The 19,889-nt window shown below is 55.2% G+C and overlaps 7 protein-coding genes across 7 annotated transcripts; 4 read left to right on the forward strand and 3 right to left on the reverse strand.

Moving 5' to 3' along the window:
• Nucleotides 1–158: 158 nt before the first annotated feature.
• On the forward strand, nt 159–2,305 carry PG986_008036 (uncharacterized protein; the record flags this gene model as incomplete). Its single annotated transcript, XM_066844258.1, has 4 exons — nt 159–181; nt 245–455; nt 532–2,206; nt 2,271–2,305. The coding sequence occupies 4 exons, from the start codon at nt 159–161 to the stop codon at nt 2,303–2,305; spliced, it is 1,944 nt and encodes a 647-aa protein (XP_066700370.1).
• A 1,334-nt stretch (nt 2,306–3,639) lies between these two features.
• Nucleotides 3,640–6,212, forward strand: PG986_008037 (uncharacterized protein; the record flags this gene model as incomplete). The annotated part of the gene is made up of 6 exons (XM_066844259.1): nt 3,640–4,170; nt 4,280–4,520; nt 4,595–4,716; nt 4,778–4,866; nt 4,960–5,644; nt 5,703–6,212. The coding sequence occupies 6 exons, from the start codon at nt 3,640–3,642 to the stop codon at nt 6,210–6,212; spliced, it is 2,178 nt and encodes a 725-aa protein (XP_066700371.1).
• Nucleotides 6,213–6,489: 277 nt separating this feature from the next.
• On the reverse strand, nt 6,490–8,019 carry PG986_008038 (NAD(P)-binding protein; the record flags this gene model as incomplete). The annotated part of the gene is made up of 5 exons (XM_066844260.1): nt 6,490–7,029; nt 7,202–7,513; nt 7,624–7,759; nt 7,828–7,879; nt 7,944–8,019. Coding segments are annotated over 5 exons (1,116 nt in total), but the record flags the coding sequence as incomplete, so codon positions are not given.
• Nucleotides 8,020–8,872: 853 nt separating this feature from the next.
• PG986_008039 (protein toxd) lies at nt 8,873–10,261 on the forward strand (the record flags this gene model as incomplete). Its single annotated transcript, XM_066844261.1, has 2 exons — nt 8,873–9,356; nt 9,411–10,261. The coding sequence occupies 2 exons, from the start codon at nt 8,873–8,875 to the stop codon at nt 10,259–10,261; spliced, it is 1,335 nt and encodes a 444-aa protein (XP_066700373.1).
• A 679-nt stretch (nt 10,262–10,940) lies between these two features.
• PG986_008040 (uncharacterized protein) lies at nt 10,941–11,831 on the reverse strand (the record flags this gene model as incomplete). The annotated part of the gene is made up of 1 exon (XM_066844262.1): nt 10,941–11,831. The coding sequence occupies one exon, from the start codon at nt 11,829–11,831 to the stop codon at nt 10,941–10,943; it is 891 nt and encodes a 296-aa protein (XP_066700374.1).
• Nucleotides 11,832–12,954: 1,123 nt separating this feature from the next.
• On the reverse strand, nt 12,955–15,826 carry PG986_008041 (Endo-1-3(4)-beta-glucanase; the record flags this gene model as incomplete). The annotated part of the gene is made up of 6 exons (XM_066844263.1): nt 12,955–13,720; nt 13,829–13,926; nt 14,007–14,074; nt 14,159–15,316; nt 15,371–15,620; nt 15,692–15,826. 6 exons carry the CDS (start codon nt 15,824–15,826, stop codon nt 12,955–12,957), a joined length of 2,475 nt encoding a protein of 824 aa, XP_066700375.1.
• Nucleotides 15,827–17,891: 2,065 nt separating this feature from the next.
• On the forward strand, nt 17,892–19,517 carry PG986_008042 (uncharacterized protein; the record flags this gene model as incomplete). The annotated part of the gene is made up of 3 exons (XM_066844264.1): nt 17,892–18,147; nt 18,227–18,473; nt 18,500–19,517. 3 exons carry the CDS (start codon nt 17,892–17,894, stop codon nt 19,515–19,517), a joined length of 1,521 nt encoding a protein of 506 aa, XP_066700376.1.
• Between the last annotated feature and the right edge of the window lie 372 nt (nt 19,518–19,889).

Genomic DNA, 19,889 nt, shown 5'->3' on the forward strand with positions numbered 1-19,889 from the left:
AAGCATCATTCGTACTGCTTTGCGAAAAGTCGCAGCCCATATATTGTGCTGCGCGAACCGGTCCACCCAATCCACCTCTACTCACCTCTCACCGCTGAGAGTCACTAAACTATTGAGCCTCCCATCACCGAATCCAGAAACAACCAACGACCGGCATCATGAACGTGATAAGGCTCCAGAAGTAAGCTTCCTCGACCCTTCCCCCGCACAAAGCGCACCCGGCAGTAGCTGACGGCCCAAACAGGAAGTACCCTCAATTCGAGCAGGGCGACATCTTCGGCCTGACTGACGCCTTCCGAAAGCTCGACGTCGACGATAAGGGCTACATTGACGAAGCCACCGCGATCAAGGCAACCCAGCAGAGCGAGCGCCAGCCATACGATGTTGTCCGACAAGCCCTGAAAGAGGTCGAGCTGGACTCGTCCCGTAGGGTCGAGCTCGAGGACTATGTAGGAGTACGTAGGAACCACGCCGCGCCCTTTATGCTCCAGCCTGCATGTCCCTCAATGCTAACTTTATGCGACTGACAAGCTTGTTGCCAAACTCCGCGACTCTTCCCCCGCGCAAAAACGCATGAACACCGGCGGTGCCGCGCCTGCCGCGCCCGGCGTCGTCGCGCAAAGAACGGGCGGGCACGCGTCCAAGGGAAGCATCGGCAGGATTCAGGTCCAAGGGTCCAGCGCCAACGTCACCCACACCATCAACGAGGATGAGCGGACCGAGTTCACGCGTCACATCAACGCCGTCCTGGCGGGCGATCCGGATATTGGCAGCCGCCTGCCTTTCCCTACCGACACTTTCGAGATGTTCGACGAGTGCAAGGACGGTCTGGTACTGGCCAAGCTGATCAACGACAGCGTCCCGGACACCATTGACGAGCGTGTCATGAACGTCCCCGGAAAGAAGATCAAGAAACTGAACGCCTTCCACATGACGGAGAACAACAACATTGTCATCGAGTCGGCCAAGGGCATTGGCTGCTCCGTAGTCAACATTGGCAGTGGCGATATCATTGAGGTCAGGGAACATCTGATTCTCGGTCTTATCTGGCAGGTCATCCGGAGAGGTCTTTTGGGCAAGATTGATATCAAGCTGCACCCCGAGCTGTACCGACTGCTCGATGAGGACGAGACCCTGGAGCAGTTTCTGCGCCTGCCCCCGGAGCAAATCTTGCTCCGATGGTTCAACTATCACCTCAAGGCTGCCAAGTGGCACCGCCAAGTCCACAACTTCTCCAGCGATGTAAAGGACGGAGAGAACTACGCTGTCTTGATGTCACAGATTGGCCACGAGTATGGTTGCAGCCGCGCTCCTCTGCAAACACAAGATCTGCTGCAGAGAGCAGAGGAAGTTCTACAGGACGCCGACAAGCTCAGCTGCCGCAAATTCTTGACACCCAGCTCCCTGGTTGCCGGTAACCCGAAGCTCAACCTTGCCTTCGTTGCCAACCTGTTCAACACACACCCGTGCCTGGAGCCAATCACGGAGGAGGAGAAACTGGAGGTGGAGGACTTCGATGCCGAAGGCGAGAGAGAAGCCCGAGTCTTCACGCTTTGGCTGAACAGTCTGGACGTGCAGCCCGCTGTGGTATCATTCTTCGACGATCTGCACGACGGCACTATCCTCCTACAGGCTTACGACAAGGTCATCAAGGGATCCGTGAACTGGCGACACGTGAACAAGCGACCTGCCCACGGTGGCGAGCTCATGAGATTCAAGGCTGTCGAGAACACCAACTATGCCATTGAGCTTGGCAAGCAGAACGGCTTCTCCCTGGTCGGAATTCAAGGCGCGGATATCACGGATGGTCAAAAGACGCTCACGTTGGGACTTGTGTGGCAGCTCATGCGCAAGGACATCACGTTGACTCTGGGTGCACTTGCCCAACGGCTCGGAAAGCGGGAGATGACGGATGCCGAGATGGTCAGATGGGCCAACGAGATGAGCAAGAAGGGCGGCCGCAACTCGTCGATCCGGTCCTTCAAGGATTCATCTATCGGCAATGGCATTTTCTTGCTGGATGTGCTGAACGGCATGAAGGCCAGCTATGTCGACTACGACTTGGTCACTCCGGGCGCCACGGACGAAGACGCATACTTGAACGCCAAATTGAGTATCAGCATTGCTAGAAAGATGGGCGCTACCATCTGGCTGGTGCCCGAGGATATCTGCCAGGTTCGCTCTCGACTCGTGACTACTTTTATCGGTATTTTTGCCCTCCCCGCTGCTCAAGGTGACTTATGCAATGTACTAACCGCGCCGCCCTATAGGTTCTTTGATGGCAACACACGAAAAGATGCAATAGACAGTTTTACCTCTCGCTTGCTTCGTTTATTCAAGCATATCCTTTTGAAGGGCGAGGAAAAGGGAGGAAGAAGAAGCCGAAGGAGAAAAAAGAAGGAAGGGGATGCGTTTGGGTGTGCTGCTACACGCGACGGGTGTGCTGTTGCTACGCTGCCGTTTCTACGAGAAGATAGATTGATCTTCTTTTTTTAGCATTCTTCTAGCCTTGGGAGTACTCGCAGAAGGAGGCCTACAAGTAGTTGAAACAAAAAATTGAAAAGCTTCGTGTTTATTTGTCCCAAAGGGTTCATGTTACGTGCAAACGAACCCCAATCCCAATCAAGCCTTGACTCGCGATATCCGGCAGGAGTCGGCAAACGTTGTGCAGGGAAAGCGAGGAAGCCGGTTGCCTTGATGGCCCCCCCCCACCACCACCAACGTTACAGCGAGCGATCCGATGGTGGGGCCCTTCTTTTCCCCGACCACGCCTAAAAGTCCCCTGAAGATTGAGGGAAGATGACGGTTGACACCTGCACTGGCTGACTGCAAGTTGCCACTGGCCAGCAGTACGTACCCGGCCGGAGCCCATTACGTCGTAGCCTTCAACGGGGTTGAACAGAATTGCACATTAATGCGAGTCGGAGGACAAGGGCAGACTGACAGAACACAGCTACTACTAATCCGTTTTATCGCTCCTTTCGTGAGCAGATGACATGACGGATGAGCAGAGTAATAACGTATCCAGTCTTATTCGTAATTCCCAATCAAACGAAACCAGCGCCCTGACCATGGATTTTCCTTTTGCTCGTTTCTGAAAGCCTGACACCTGAAGCAAAGCGCGGCCCCCAGCCCACTACTTACCAACTTACCTGGCTATCGATGGGATTTTTGCCATGCCTTGCTTTCCATGCAAATGGATTCCATGATTCCCGAGGGGCCGCAAAGTTTAAAGCATCGAAAGGTCCCGGCCTGTCCGTTTCTCGCTGAGGTGATATCACGCGGAGCACTGCATTGCCCGTGAATCCCGCAATCTCGTGCATCGTCAAATTGGCAAATACCATTTTCGTGTTCGTTATTTTTTACAATCTATTATAAAACTCGGCAGAGCCTGGTGTGGATTTCTTTTCTTTTGTTTCTCATTTTTTTTTTTTTTGGAAGTTTCCACATACAGTCCAATCACGGCGTCGCATCGACGCCGTCTGCATTTGCTCTCTGATAGGTATCAATCGGCCTTCCTATTTGTCTGCCACCCACCGAGTGGTATACACGGCGCGGTCCAATCGGCAAGACGGGCGTGAAGAGGATCGGGTCGCCATTTGTATCTCCGGGCCCCGGATACACACAAAATCCATCGCCATGTCTGAGTCAGAATCGTTGAACGCCGCAAGCGAGGTGGACACTAGCGCAGACGCGGGCGGTCCCAACCAGCACCACCACAGCAACGGTGGTGTGGAAGGTGGCGATCCCTTGCGAGCCAATGGCTCGGACGGCTACTTCCCACCACAGCCAAGCGAGGCCGTGGAGAAGGCCCAGCAGCAGCAGCAGCAGCAGCAGCAGCAGCGGCTCGCGAGGACGCCCAACGAGAGTACCAGCGAGGAGGAGGACTACGACCGGCAACAGCAGCAGCTGGGGCAGCAGAAGGAAAAGCCAGTATCAGTCTATCTGCGGCGCCGCGTCAAGCCAGACTCGTACGACAATTCGGCCACTGCCACGCCTGATGTCGTGCACCTGGACGACAAGACCAATTCGACCACCACCGAGAGCTCCAGCTATGAGAACCTGCCGCCCCTGGCAACGCGGCCATCGGGAGATCGTCGCAGCAAGACGTATGTCGTGGCCGCCGACGACAAGGAGCTGAGAGCCATCTTAAGAAGGGGGCTAGAGAGGGTATGTTTCTCCTCCTTCTCCTTCTCCTGGCCGACACACATTTGCCAGCCGAGCTGGACTGCCTGTGCATGGTGCCCTGAGTACATGTCAAATTAACTTTATTCTGCAGGAAGAAGAGAAGAAGCGCCCAGGCCGAAGGGAAAAGCTACGAGACATGGTGTTCACGCGGCAATTTTCTACCTTTGACAGGCAGAACCAGGCTGCTGCCAACAGCGTCTTCCATGGCTTCTACACGCTGTTCTGGATCTCCGTTGCCTTCCTTATCCTGAAGATGGCCGCCGACAACTGGAGAAAAACCGGGAGCCCGCTGGGGACCAACGAGATTATGAGAAACATGTTCCGAAGAGATGGTAAGCCGTCTGATCCACACTGCGCAAAAGTTCTTTCTCGACTGCAATTTGAAGTGGGCTCACATTCATCTTAGTCGTCGTGCTACTTGTCTCCGACGGTGTCATGTGTGGTTTGACAGGCTTCGACTGGGTTTTGCAAAGGCTCGTTCATGCCCACTATATCAGATGGGACAAGTCTGGTTGGATTATCCAGAACGTAAGATCGAGTCCTGTCCTACTGGAAGTAGGTAATTGCTGACATTGTAAACCTTTCCCAGGTTTGGCAAACCCTTTTCATCGCCGGCGTGATTGGCTTGCCCTTAATTCGCGACTGGCCTTGGACGCATACGGTATTCTTCCTGCTGCAGTAAGTAAACTCCTTGACATGCCCATATTGCGATCTGTGTTTGCCTGCTTTTATGGGCGAGCTCCAGAACTTCGCTGACTCATGCTCGGTTAGTGGGCTCGTGATGTTGATGAAGCAGCACTCATATGCATTCTACAACGGCCATTTATCAACTCTCTTTGAGAAGCGGGAAGTTCTGTTACAAAAGCTCAAGCAGCTAGACCTCATCGATCCTGTTACTTCGCCGTCTCAGACCAGTCCGTCGATGCCTGAGCTGTCCATCGAGCATCTCGCCAACCAGCCTTCAGCAAGCGTTTACAAGCAGAGACGTCAGTCCATCCACCAGGGCAGCATCACAGACGGCATTGAGCAGATCTCCGCAACAATCGACTCTGGAGAGCCCCTCGACACGAACCAGCTGCAGCTCTTTGAGCGCATGATCAAGTGGGAGATTGACGCGCTCACCGACGAGCTCAAGGGCAAGGCAACCTATCCTTCTCGCTCCTACCCAAACAATCTCACCTTCGCGAACCACTATGAGTGGATCGTGCTGCCCACTCTGGTCTATGAGCTGGAGTACCCTCGCTCGGAGGGTATCAACTGGTACTATGTCGCCGAGAAGGGCATAGCCATGTTCGGACTCATCTTCGTCATGATCATGGTGTCTCAGGCTTACATGTATCCCGTGGTGATGTTTACCCTCAAGATGAAGGAAGAGGGCTGGTCCACCTCTGCACGACTCGCAGAGTTCCCCTGGATCTTGAGTGACCTCGTGTTCCCCTTCATGATGGAGTACATGGTAAGGAGACCCTCCGTCAAGCCTCACAGATGGAGCCACTAACCGATATGTTATTTAGCTCGCGTGGTACGTGATCTGGGAGACGGCTCTCAACCTGCTGGCCGAACTCACGTGCTTCGCCGATAGGAGTTTCTATGACGCGTGGTGGAACAGCGGTAAGACTATTTTTTTTGTCACCCTCCTGGGTTACCCCGGTGAGATGGAAACTAAATCGCATAATAATTCGCTAGTCTCCTGGGACCAATTCGCCCGCGACTGGAACCGTCCTGTCCACAACTTCCTCCTACGGCATGTGTACCACTCGTCGATCTCGTCGATGCGCGTCAACAAGTACCAGGCGACCTTGATCACCTTCTTCCTGTCCGCGTGCGTGCACGAGCTCGTCATGTGGTGCATCTTCAAGAAGCTCCGAGGCTACCTCCTGATGATGCAGATGTGCCAGCTGCCTCTCGTGGCCCTGAGCCGCAGCCGCTGGCTCAAGAACAAGAAGACAATTGGCAACATGACCTTCTGGGTAGGCATATTCACCGGCCCCAGCCTGCTGTGCAGCTTGTACTTGGTTCTTTAGAGATTTGTAACTTGCATCATTTGGCATGGGTTATGGGCGGCCTCGGGTCGTTTTGGGATTTATTACTGGTTGGTGCGGGGGGCACTGGATAGAAGTCTACATAGAATAGGTGAATCAAACTCCACAGTCTGTTCGTTTTCTTAGCTCTCCGTCACTGATACTATCCGCGGCTAATAAATCTACAGACGGGACATAATGACACTCCTGTGCGTGACAACTTTGCTGCCAGCAATTCACTCCTCCAAACACACTTCTATAGAGATAACCAAGATGTACCTTGCGCATCCTCGTGGGCCAGCATGGAGTGCACCGTATCCACCACGCTCTCCTCGAGCCCCCTGTACTCAATCCCGAGCACGCGCCGCGACTTGCCGTTGTCAAACCCGTAGACGTCGGCGGGCAGGTCGTCGAGCGCCGCGCCGATGTCGACGGGCAGCCGGTCCCGCAGCCCCGGGAAGTGGCGCGCCACCGCGGCAGCGACGTGCTGGTTCGAGAAGTGCGCGCCCACCAGGTAGAACCGGTGGCCGCCCGCCTCGGGCACCGTCAGGGCCCGCAGGTGCGCGAGCGCCACGTCGCGCACGTCGACGAAGGTGAAGACGGGCGCGGTGGGCGGGAGGCCCGGGTTCGCGCCGCGGGGGCCGTTGACGCCGAGGACGAGGTCTCGGATCCGGGCGTTGGACGCATTCACGGACGCGAGGCGCGGGAGGCCGCGCTGGATCGGGCCGAAGTTGTAGGTCGGGTTTAGGATCACGAGGTCGAAGTTCGGGCGGGGGTCTGTGGTGTTGGCGATGGCCCAGGCGGCTTGCTCGGAGAAGACCTTTTAAAGGGGGATTAGTTGTTGGCTTTTCGTCTTTATTTCACTGTTATTGGGGATATTGATTGGGAAAGGGAAAAGGGTGTTCAGTGAGGAAGATATATTGAAGGAAAGGGCGAATATGTAAGGATAATGACGTCCTTGCGGGTTGCCCGGAGCGGTGTTACTAACTTACCTTGCTGCACCGATATGTATTCTTGGGATCCATGGCGTCCTCCCACGTAACCGGCGCCCAGTGCGTCTCGTCGTACACCTTGGCGTGCCCGTTGGGGTTGATCACGGCGGCCGAGGACGACGTGATGACGACCCGCTTCACGGACGGGGCGTGCGCCTGGATCGAATGGAGCAGGCCGGTCGTCCCCTTGATGGCCGGGTCCAGGAAGTCCTTCACGGGGTCTTCCACGAGAAGCTGGTACGGCGATGTCGTGTGGACGACGTAGTGGAAGGGTTCATCCTCGCCGCCGCTGTCGGATGTGGATTGGAAGAGCTATATGACCACCCAATCAGCAAGTGTGATCAGCATCAAGCCCAACAAAGCCACATCCGATGTTTCTTGCATGTGGCGAGTATTTGCTACTCGTTGCGACTATGGGGCACACTTACTGCATCGTATGCGCCCTCCTTGGCGATATCCTCCACTATGGCAAACGAGCACTGATGCGAGGGGTCCTTGAGGGTCTTCACTATCGTCCGGCCTTTCTCCTTTGTCCTGACGGTAACGACGACCTCGAAGCTAGAATGGGATTTATCATCAGCAACGCCCCCTTAACTAGACGGTATCTGGCTCCTGGCGCTTCATACCCATAATCCAACAGGTAGTCTAGTACGTGAGAGGCGATAAAGCCGCTTCCACCTAGAGGTTCCCGTCAATCACAGTCTCGTTCCATGAGCCCGGCGGCTTCCCAGGAGGTACTTACCAGTTAGGAGAACCTTGCCCTTGCTGGTTTGCTTCTTATTGGGCCGTTCCGAACTTGTCTCCAACAAAGCAGGCATTTTCAAGTAGTGAGGCTATCACAAGGTACGTAGGAAATATAACAAGAGCTATACAAAACCCATGCGGTGTGTTCCAGATGGCAGGCAAGTTCAGTGGCAGGGCAAATGTAATATTGAGCATAGTAGATCATCCCTGCAATGTCCGTTCAAGGTATCCGGGCTAGGGTCGGTGTCCGAGCGGAATCCATCGTGGACTTCCGAGAACGGCCTAATAAATAGATCGGCAATCCCTTGACATCTGTGTTTCCAGGCCGTGGCCTTTCCCACCGGGCTACCGCTATGCCAACATCCAGCACCCTCGAGGACTGCGTTGCTGTCTCCCCAGGAGCTGTGATGATGTAACGTGGTCCTGTAGCCAATTATCAGTGCGGGGGATCCTCGCCAAGGTGTGAATAGGGATGATCGGACCTTGTCTTACCACCTCGGGGGTCCGGGTGGACGACCCCACAAGACACCCCGATGGCGCTGCGCATTCTCTATTCGACTCTTCAGTTGACCAACAGGATTACCTGGCATTCGGCTATTACCGCCGTGTCTGTAGACACTGACATTGTTGATTTGGGCGTCAGAGATTCGAAGTTATTATTGACTGATTGATTGTGTCTGGGATAGCTGGCGACGAAGCCTATACACTTAAGTCTCGAATTGGCCAAGAACCCCGCGAGATTGCGCGGATATATGTCAGATCGTTTGAGTAGAGGCCACATATTCGATTGTTTTCCGAGTGTAGTTTGTATGACACTACGGCTTACTTGAGAGAACGAGCTGCGCCGTGCTATATGGTCATCTGAGATTTCACACCTCGTCACACAATCGCCAACAGACTCAGGCCGGGTTCCCCCAAAGCGCAGGTATGCTATCACCCCCGGACTCTACCCGCACCTCGCGGCTCCACGTCGCCGTCATCGGCGGCGGCATCACGGGCGTCACGCTCGCGCTGGGCCTGCTGAAGCGCGGCATCGACTTCACCATCTACGAGCGGGCCAGCGGCATCAAGGAGATCGGGGCCGGCGTTGGCTTCAGCCCCAACGCCGAGGAGGCCCTCAAGGCGCTGGACCCGCGCGTGCACCAGGCGTACAAGAACGTCGCGACGCCCAACGGGGAGGACTACTTCCAGTGGATCGACGGCTACGGCAGCGACGAGGTCATCTACAAGCTCTACGTCGGCGAGCAGGGCTTCCAGGGGTGCCGGCGGTCGGCCTTTATCGAGGAGCTGGCCAAGCTGCTCCCGGCGGAGAATATCAAGTTCAGCAAGGAGATTGACTCCATCGTCGACGATGGGGAAGGTAGAGTCGAGATGATGTTTAAAGACGGCACCAGTGAGATGACGGACGTAGGTGGGTCGATAAGAGTGCCCCCAAGTACTACCACATCAAGCTAACGAGCGATAGCCATCGGCTGTGATGGTATCCGATCGCGCGTTCGAGACATTCTCGTCGGCAAAGAGTATGCGGCTTCGTACACGCACAAGTTCTGCTTCCGGGGCCTGGTGCCCATGGAGAAGGCCTACGAGCATATCAGAAAGTACAGGGCGTCGACCAGATTCATGTACAACGGCCCCAACGCCCACTCCATCACCTACCCGGTAGGGGAGTTCCTGAACGTGCTGCTGGTAGTGTCGGATCCGGAGCCCTGGCAGGCCCCCGACGGGAAACACACGGCGTCGGGGTCCAAGGACGCCGCGGTCAAGGCGTTTGGGGACTGGCAGACCAGCGCCAGGGGCATCGTGGACCTGCTCCCGAACGACCTCGACAAATGGGCCGTCTTCGACATGTTGGAACGCCCGGCCCCCTACTACGCCCGCGGCAGCGTCGCCATCGCCGGCGACGCCGCCCACGCAACCGGCCCGCATCTCGGAGCTGGAGCCGGCTTCGGCATGGAAGACGCGCTAGCGCTGGCCGGGCTTCTGGAAGCCGTGGACCAACAGCTGTCTCCCACCCTTGTCATTACCAAGTCCGACGACGGAGGGATCAACGGCGGCGGCAAGCCCGCCACCAAGTCGGAGCTCGTACAGAAGGCCCTCGCGGCATACCAGGACATCCGGTACGAGCGGACGCAGTGGCTGATCAAGGCGACGCGGGAGGCGAGCGAGATGTTCCAGTGGCAGTTCGAGCCCGTCGGGAACGATCCGGTCAAGTTTGGCGAGGAGATCACGCGGCGGTTCCACCAGATCTGGAACTACGACGTGCACGGGATGGTGAAGGATGCGATCAAGGACTTCCACGGTCGGGTGACTTCGTAGGGGTTGGCCATCTCGTCAATAGAAATGTTGCCCTGCAGTTTTGGTGTGAATGAAGGTGGGTGAGGTGGTACTGTCAAGACACAAGGAGCGGCCTTGTTCGAGTAATAAGTCATCAGGGTGTTAGGGAAAAAAAGATAGCAGTGGCAGGAGCCCCACAAAACCGATGGATCTCTCCCATTGCCTTTGACTTATTTCGGTGCCATCAGACAAAGCCGTTGCGTCGGGGGCTTCAAGTATATAAGAAAAGTACCAAAAGTGTCAAAAAGATAGACAAGAAGTGTAGATCATCAGTATGGGATGACCAGCAAAAAAACGACGCCTGCAGGATTCGAACCTGCGCTCCCGAAGGAAATGCCTAGACTACCGTATTAAACACATAGCAGGGCATCGCGTTAACCACTCCGCCAAAGCGCCCTTCGACCAATTTATCCAATGACTAATCAATTGATGAGATTCTGTCACCTAAACAAGTACTATATCCTGAGGATGAAATCCCAACCCACACTCACCACGGAAATTTCCATAATACCGCCTGTAGTCGTCCCCGTTCCCACACACGGCGCAGCTCAGCGACCCGTCCGGCTGCTCCAGAATGTAGTCATCCAGCGCAAAGAAGACGCCGACCCTCTGGTAGTGGTCATCACCACCACTGCACGGCCGAATGACCATGATGCAGTGGTCATTGGCTTGGAAGGCCGGCAACGTCTGGCCGCCGCCGTGGAGGAGTGCATCCCGCTGGAGCGAGACGTCGTCGTCTCGTAGCCGATGCAGCACGTGCACGCCGCCGCCGGCCGGTCTTCTCACGTATGCCGCGGACTCGGACGCGATGTACCGGAGCGTGACCTCGGTCATGCGCGCGACCCTCAATCGGAGGAGGTGGGGAGCCGGTCGCGTAACGCGCGTATGCATGCTGGTGCTCGGCTACGCAAAATTGCTCCAGAGTCATGGCGGTCCCGGCATCGTCGTCCGCGTCGCGGATCTCGATACGGCGGCAGTACGACAACTCCAGTATACCGGCATCACTCAGTCTCGTCGGTTCGATAGAGCCCATCCAGCCGCTCCAGGACCAGCTGGGAAACCCGGACCAGCGCTCGCTTGGATTTTCGTGGTACCAACAAGTGAGCCAGATCGAGGGCGTGGCCCGGCTCAGGCAGCTCCCATGAGTAACCGGTGTCCCCCAAACATGATAGACAGGAGGGTCGGCAGCCGAGAACATACCAAGGATGCCCAAGAACGCCTGCACCGTATCGCCTTCGTATGATAGATTCCTCCATGAATAGTTGCGCACTAGTCGTATCAGTAACTGGGCTTTCTCGTCCCCATTGCTTTGCGCCCCAATCAGCTGGAACGCGGGCTGGGGCCAGTCGGCAACGGGCGGCAGTGATGTCTCGGAATCAAGGAGGTAGTCAGGCCACCACATGGATTCCATGTAATGCGCCGTGTTGCATTGGAAGTAGGCCTGCTGGTCCGTGAATATGAGCCTCCGTGTAGGCAACAGGCCTTCTTGGTAGGTCCATCCCCTGGTACCCCATTTGGAGTGCTTGAGCGCCGTGCGCGCATCGAGGAACATGTTCACAAAGGAATACTTTCCAATGGTGACGCAACCTTGCTCTTCCCTCGCTCGGGGCGCAAACAACTCGGCGCGTGACGCAGTCGATAACGCGCAATTGGAACCCCAACGCAGCACCAGGCCGCTGCAACGCGCAAACTTGATGCTTCTCTCTGCAGTTGGCAAGCCAGATCTTCGCAACCGAGTAGTCAACTGTCGGTTTCACCCGCCGAGGCCGAATCATCGTGTCCCTCTTGCCACTGCGGCTCAACATCCCCACCGGGCTGTACGGCGTCGAATATGGAGTGCCTTGCGAATCAGCACCAGGCTGAGTGAAGCCAACAACGTCGCCGAAGCCTTAGAACTTCATCTCGGCGGCTCTCAAGGTCAGGGGGAAGAACTGCAACAGTGCCCGAGCGACGGATCCCGCCCGGAACTGCGGGGGTATGATGGTGACCAGCACGCGGCAGAACCCGCAAGTCGATCGTGCCGCTACGGTAATGTCAATCGAGTTGTCAAACCCCCCTTCCCAATACTCGTCCAATCGTCGGTTGATGGCATGTACAGCACGCGCGATAGTCAAGCATCTGTTACAGATGGAACCTGATATATCACCGTTGGATGCTGGTCGGTATATTTGAAACGATTGAGCACCGTCTCTGACGATCATTGAGCTAGCCATCGCAAGGTATTCATAAAATGAAGGTCACAATAACGGGCGAGGCCTTGGTAGATCTTGGCGCCGTGGGAAAGACGTGGCAAAGAGGCTGAAGATGCCTGCCTGGGCAGATGGGTCAGTTTGTAGACACGTATCCGCTGATTGGCTACAAGTCGTCGTCCGGCTGGAGGTTTGGTCATTATCACCGTTAGGCTAATCTACTAGTATGTGTCACATAAATCGTAAGATTGGAAACTCGAGGGGGGCACTTATTCACGTATATCACAGCTGACCTCGAGACTGCCGACATTATGCAAAATATTCCACTATACAAAACAACTATAGACGCAACATATTGGCTAAATTCTGTAAAACATAGGAACTACACACTAGAGAAGGAAGCCATGACAATGACAAATCGTATCTTCACGGTCCCTAGGGACCACCAAGACACGAAGGTGAGAGTCAAGTGACTACAAGCTTCATTTAGAAAGCCAGGGCGAAAAGCCCAGCAACAACGACGAAAGCGGCGCTGGCCACACCGTTGCGAACATTACCGCTGGTGGCAGGGACCTTGCAGTCGCTGCCCGTGCAGCCGGCAGCCGGGGTGCCGGCGGATACCATGACAGGCTTGGACAGCGAGGCGTTGGCGGTGCCATTGGTCGTGCTGTTGACCAGGGCGTTGACCAGGGCGATGGCGGGCGCACTGGGACCGACGGGGACCACGGTGGCAGTGACGTAGACGGCAACCTCGGCGTCGGTAGTGGGATTGGAAGCGGCAGAGGGGGCGGCAGCGGCTCCGACAGAGGGGACGACAGACGAAGCCGGCTTGATGGTTATCGTCTTGGTTCTATGGGCAGTGGAGACGATGGTGGTCGTCTTGCCATTGTCGGAGCCGCCGTTCACGTTGGAGCCGGTGGGGCCGACGACGGGGTAGACGTCGGTCTTGGTGTTGGGGCTGCCGTTGGGGCTGCCGTTGGCGCCCGGAGAGTTGACGACAGGAACAACAGTGGTCTGGGTGCCGAACTGGGTGGTCAGGGATCCAACGGGACAGTTCGTGACCGTGGGGGCGCAGGAGGTGATGGTGTAGACGTTAGTGACCTTGCGAGTTACGGTACTGTACACTGGCGAGTCCGCCTGGGCAGTCGGGGTGGCGACTGGCATGAGCTTGGTGGTGGTGCCAACCTCCGTGGTGACGGAGCCAACAGGGCAGTTCGTGACTGTCCGGGGACACGAGGTAATAGTGTAGATGCTAAAAACCAGTGTTAGTATTGCTCTCTACAAAGCAGCAAAAAATAACATGCCTTACTACACGGAGACAGTCTATCATATAAAGGGATGGATCATGGAAGTTACTTACTTGGTGACGTATGCGGTCTGGGTCAAGAAGGTCGGGGGAGTCGGCTTGGGCGAGTTGTTCTTATCAGACACGGGGCAAACTGTGGTATAAAGGGCAACCTGGAGAATAAAATCCGATTAGCAAGACTGAACTTTTCGTAATATTGCATGATTAACACGTAGTGCATTGTGGCACTTACAGTCTCTGTGGTCACTGAGCCTACGGGGCAGTTGGTAACGGTCGGGGCGCAAGAAGTAACGGTGTACACTGTGACGTTGTCAGTTAATCATTGCAATTCCGGAGGTCAGCTGACCGCAATCCGCTTCGTTCACCAGCGCCGAGAACACTAACCTCTGGTTGCGAATTCCGTAGAAGTGGTAAACTGGGCATCGGACGATTGGGCTCCCGATGATTGAGCTCCCGACGACTGGGTTGCCGACGAAGGGTCGACAGTGGGTGTAAGGCTCAACTGGGAAGAGCTGATGGTGCCGTTCTTGTAAGGAGCGCTGACTGAGAGTGTGGGGAAAGCCGAAGTAGAAAGGGACTGCTGGTCGTTGTCAGCAGGAGTGGTGACACTCGCTGTGGGCACGTTGGTGGCAGATGAGTCGCTCGCAGTGACTCCAGTGACCGAGGCCGAGTCAGAGACAGAAGCAGAAGTCGAACCAGAGGACGAAGCAGACGCGGAATCAGGGATAGAGGCCGAAGCAGTAGCAGAAACCGAGGCAAAGGACGCATCGGAGGTTGAGACCGAAGCAGAGGCCGGGGCCGAGTCGGACACCGAGGCAGAAGCGTCTGAGGCAGAGGCAGCGGCAGAGGCAGAGGTGGTAGCAGTGGCAGAAGGCAGGTCACTGCTGACAGGGGTGCTGGAAGTGGTGCTCAAAACAGTGCTGGAAGGAGTGCTGGAGGGGGTCGTGGTGGAGCTGGTGGTAGAGGTCTGGGGATCCTCGGTCAGCTCGTACACGGAAATTCCCTTGACCTTGAAGAAGGAGTCCTGGAAAGCGGCACCGTTCGAGGCGACGTATTCCATGCATGTGTCCTTTCCAGTCTTCGTGGCGCAGCCATCCGTTGCACCCCACTTGTCTGGCTGGTTGGCAACAGAGCAGAAGTTGATGTTCAAGATGAACTTCAGATCCGCGAAGTTCTGGTCAATGTTGCAATCGCTGACTTGGAACATGGGCTTTCCCCATGTGGAAGGATCCGGCTTGCCGGCTTGGACGTCGTCAGGGGCAACCTTCCAGCTCCAGAGCCTGATGTACTCCGAAGTCCACTCCGTTGCGTAGACGCCACCCGTATCAGAGCCAAAGACGCCATCGTACGAGTTGGCCGAGCATGCCTGATAGTCATACTGAGGAGGGGCGATATCGGCACAGTTGTTAGTCACCACCGAAGCGGACATGTCGCTTTGCTTGATGGTGCAAAGACCATTGTTCGCATGGGCGGTGATACGGTTGAAGGTCAGGTCATTCCAGTTCTCGAGGAAGTCGAATTCACCCTTGGATCCGAACATCCCTATCTCTCCATTAGCGTCTGACGTTCATCCTTCAAGACCCAATATCGACTTACAAAAGGCAGGCCATGTTCCGCAAGTGGGCTTAGGGAGGTGAGAGAAATCGCCAATGAAGAGGCCGTGGTTATAGGTTTGCTGACTCTCAACTCGTACACTCCTGCGCCCTGGATATCTGGTCCATGTATCAGGCATGGCCTGGTTGTAATCAACACCGAGATAGAAGCCATCGTCGCTGAGTTGAACTAGGTTGTGGTCGTTGGCACCTTGTTGGCTCTGGTACTCAACATACCCATTGTTGGGATCGGTCTACCCCAGACGAACGGATCAGTATTAGTCGATACAAGTAAGCTATGGATGTGAGACATAGAAAGTCTCACCGTCACGAAGTTCCACTTGCTGTAGAAGTTGGAGGAGCTGTACTTGTCGGCAATCTTGTACGACTTGGTGGCACTGGTGCCGGCCACGAAAGCAGCGGCAACGACGCCGACAGTATTAATGAGGGATGGAGCCATGGCTATGGCTATGGTATGCTGTGTTATATAAGGAAGGGCTCTGATTTAACGAAAGGAAGACGTGAGATACGTCGTGTGCCGCGAAGATGCTCGGGCTTGCTTGGTTGTTGACGAACGGAGTGACCAAGGAGAAACCCTTTGATAGCAGGTCCGGGGCGCCTAAAGGGTCTTATTCGAATCGACACAGCTATCGCATTCCCTCAACTTGCCTCTTGCAGCTGGCTGCTGGATCTAGGGTGGCTAATTTCACTTCACACCACTCGGTCGACGAAGGGGGCACAGCCATGCTGCTACGACAGAGAAGCGAGGCCAGACCGACTCCTCTCTGGAGTCGCTAGGTGCCAAGCATGCCATGCCTGGTCGGAGGGTGAGAATCCATACTGCTGACAGGCGAAATGATTGCCTATGAAAGAATAGCTAGCGTGCAAGTATCGCCAGATTTGGTTGTCACGCCGGCTCAGACTATGGGGTGGTGTTGGCATGGGTTCAGCTAGCGATTGGATATGGACTAGCTAGGGCCTTGCCAGGAACACCCGCAGGCGGCGAGCGTAGTTCATTCGCCTGGGCTCTTCCAGAACTACAAGACTGCAAGGATGGGGCTGGCTCACCAACGGTACCTGCGTCAACCATCAAGCAGCACAGAGTTGTCAGAATATGATGGAGGATGCCAGCACAGCTGTGCCGCAAAAACAGGCGACAGTTCCCCCCATTGCCCCTTTTCGATAGGACTACTGGCAATCCGGATTAGCCAGTCTGTTTCTGGCGAGCTGAAAAAGGAGGGAAACAGTCTAGATCAGCTCTAAGCAAGAGGCGCTTTCTTGGACCGACTTCACCTGAAGAGACTAATTGATCCCCTACTGGCCTTAGGCAAAAGACTAGAGATAAGCTTCCCGACAAGCAACGATCACTTTCTGCCCGACAGTGCTCCAACTTTCCCATGTGGTGGTGCCGGGCCCGTGTTCACTCCAGCGGGGATTGTATCTGCGAATGTGTCCGAAAGAAGGTTGATGATGTGACATGGTCTGTTCAGCATGGGCATGGGCATGGATAGACTGATGCAGGGGTCGACGAGACTTTGGAGTGGGAACTGCTGCAGGTGCGTCCGGAACTTTGGGCCGGATCACCCCTCCAAATCGAGTCTAGTCCCGGTTCGGAAATTAATTGGAAAATCGTATGACAGGGGTCCAGTCATGGTACATCCATGATGTATCTTTTAGCAGCAGCTCTACCAATCGCCAACACTGTCTGTGCAACAGTACCTACGCGCCGTAGGGCAGATCTGTTGTACTATGCACGCCACTTACATGATAGCTGACGAAGCTGTACAAAAGAACTTCTAGATATGGGGGCATCTTAAGATTGGCTATAAAGTGAGACAATCTTGTCAGTCGCGATGGCGTTGTGGTGGCGACTCCTGTGTTGACGTCTGCAGAGTCAACAGGCAACCACACCCACACAAACAAAGGACTCAAGGCAAACAGTCATCAAGCGTGTGTCCCATGGCAGGTTTCGTTTGCTTAAGTAATCAGCATGGATGAGCACTGCAGATGCCTTTTATCATTTCTTGACCAGTAGGATGAATAATATGTCCATTCTTCCGGACAGAGCCCGGCGTCTTGTGCCTACGCTCACTGTCGTGTCCAAAAGCCAAATTGTGTAGTTTGCAGTGTAGTGTCTTTGACACAGCAACTGGCAGCACTCAGAGGCAGTTTCACCATGGTGCTTCATTCGTGGTGAAGGCCCGGCATATTACTGGCGTCCACTCAGAGATAACTCGCAGATATTATAATGCGTATGATGGAGTGTTCCTATGGTCGATACAATCAAATCGTCTGGCCACCCTTGTCTGCTCCCATCGACTAATTAATTGTGAGACTCTCATTCGTGCAGCAACTGGTCATCGCGCCCTGATGTTGATTTATCTGTATTTGCCAAGTACTTTTAACCCTGTCCTTGGGGCTCTATTCAAGATCAACCAGCTGTTTTGACTTATCAAGATTGTATTGGCTTGGAATCAAACAATCGTAAATCGAACTCGCTGAATAAACCGCACTTGGAAATCGCCATGAGATACCTCGAGACCATACGTCGAAGACCGGCGTGCGTGGTGGGAATACTGACCATCACCGTCTTCCTTGTCCAGATAGGTTTGACCCTTACCGATATTCCGTCGATATCTCTCATCCAGCAGTATGTCTGTATTCGGCAGAATCCGGGAGTCGACCCGGACTCCCTCACCCCAGAGCAATGCCAAACCATCTCGGTGGTTCGCGAGGTCAATGTTATCCAAATGCTCTCAACTTTGACTGCCTCGGCCCCAGGTATGATACCTAATCAAGCCCGTCGTCGAGTGATCAACTATGTATATAGCGCTCTGAAACTAACGACCCCCCTTTCCAGCAATCCTTACGGCGCTGATATATGGCGCTTTGGCCGATATTGTTGGCCGAAAACTCGTATTTCTTATAAGCCTGTTGGGGTTAGGGATCTTCCAAATAGCCTCGATGATCTTGGCTATGAGTGTGCCGACTATCTCTGTGGAATCAGTGTCCGTTGCCGGGCTGGTCCTATTTATCGGCGATGGAATCGGTGTTGCAGAGGCTATGGTGTTCACCATTATCTCTGACGTGACCTTTGACCGTTGGCGGTAAGCAAGAATACAAACACCTACAGATCTCGGGGAATCCCGAATTACCTGTCTGACGCAGGCCATATGTTACGCAGAACAATATCCTTCCAGATCGCAATCTGCAGCGTGCTTCTCGCCGAGGTCGTGGCAGCCGTCAGCACTCCATCTCTAATGTCAGCCTCCTCCTGGGCATCACTACAACTCGGACTAGGTCTTACCGTGGCGGGTGCCCTTTTCCTCTTTACGCTCCCAGAAACACTGGACGTCATTCTCGCCCCGCCGTCGCAATATCGGCAACGGACCATGCTCTCTACCCTCGCCGAGCTCATGGAATTCCTGGCCCACCTCCGCCACAACAGCCTCCCTATCTGGCTCTTGATCCCAGCAGCGGCGCTCACCATGCCCATCGCCACCACCGCCGCCTCAATCCTGTCGAGAACGGCGCCCTTCCGCTACTCGACCACCTTCGCCGCCTCCTCCGCCCTCGTGGCCGTCCGGGCCGGCACCACCATATTCGCCCTGCTGGTCCTGCTGCCGCCTCTCCTGATGTTCTACAACCGCCGCCACCTCCGTCCCCTCCACCGGCGCAGAGAACCCGGCACTTCTACCGCATCCTCACCATCCAAACCCCAATCCCAGCCCCATCCCCTATCCCGGGACCTCGACCTCGCCTGCCTCTTCGCCCTCTTCCCCATCCTGGGCACTCTGATCCTCGCCGCGTCCTCGACCGCGCGCGGCGCCACCGCGGGCGTCGTGGTCTTCACGCTGGGTGCGCCCGTGCCAGGGCTCACGCGAGCAGTGCTGGCGCGCCTCGTAGAGCCGGCGCATCGCGGACGCTTCTTCGGCATGCTCGCCGTGGTAGAGCAGACGGGGTTCCTGGTCGTCGGGCTGTTCCTGTCGGGTCTCCTGGACGCGGGCTTGCGCAACAGCGAGGGGCGGGGGGAGCAGTGGCTAGGCTTGCCGCTGTACCTCGCGGCTGTCCTGTTCGCGATGCTGGCGCTCGGACTCTGGTTAGCACACCCGCGAGAGTTGCAGCAGCCGGTACAGACTGAAAGAAACTAGCCAGGGCAGGGGTACATGGTTTGTGTAAGATTCGAGACTAAAGGCGACAGAAAAAGACCTTAAATGGAGGAGAGGGAGAAAAAAAGCCAGTAATTGAATGGAAAGATGTGGGGGAATTGTATGAGTTGACCTGGCAATGTATCTATATGGATGAGAGGACGGCGACGACGGGGGTAGGTGTCACTTAATATTTCAATGCGAAAATTCTGAGTAAATACAGTCTATTGAAGCGTAACAAAACGAATGGGTTGGAGTGATAACTCAATGTATGTTGATTAATGTGAGGTCAGTACATGCTAGATATTTACATGAAAGTAATCTTCGCTACACCTCATTTACAAGCGTGATGCCTTCACAAGCACAGGGGTCGAT

This window comes from Apiospora aurea (assembly GCF_038362705.1).
Source record: "Apiospora aurea strain CBS 24483 chromosome Unknown utg000005l_segment0_segment0, whole genome shotgun sequence".
Taxonomy (NCBI): domain Eukaryota; kingdom Fungi; phylum Ascomycota; class Sordariomycetes; order Amphisphaeriales; family Apiosporaceae; genus Apiospora; species Apiospora aurea.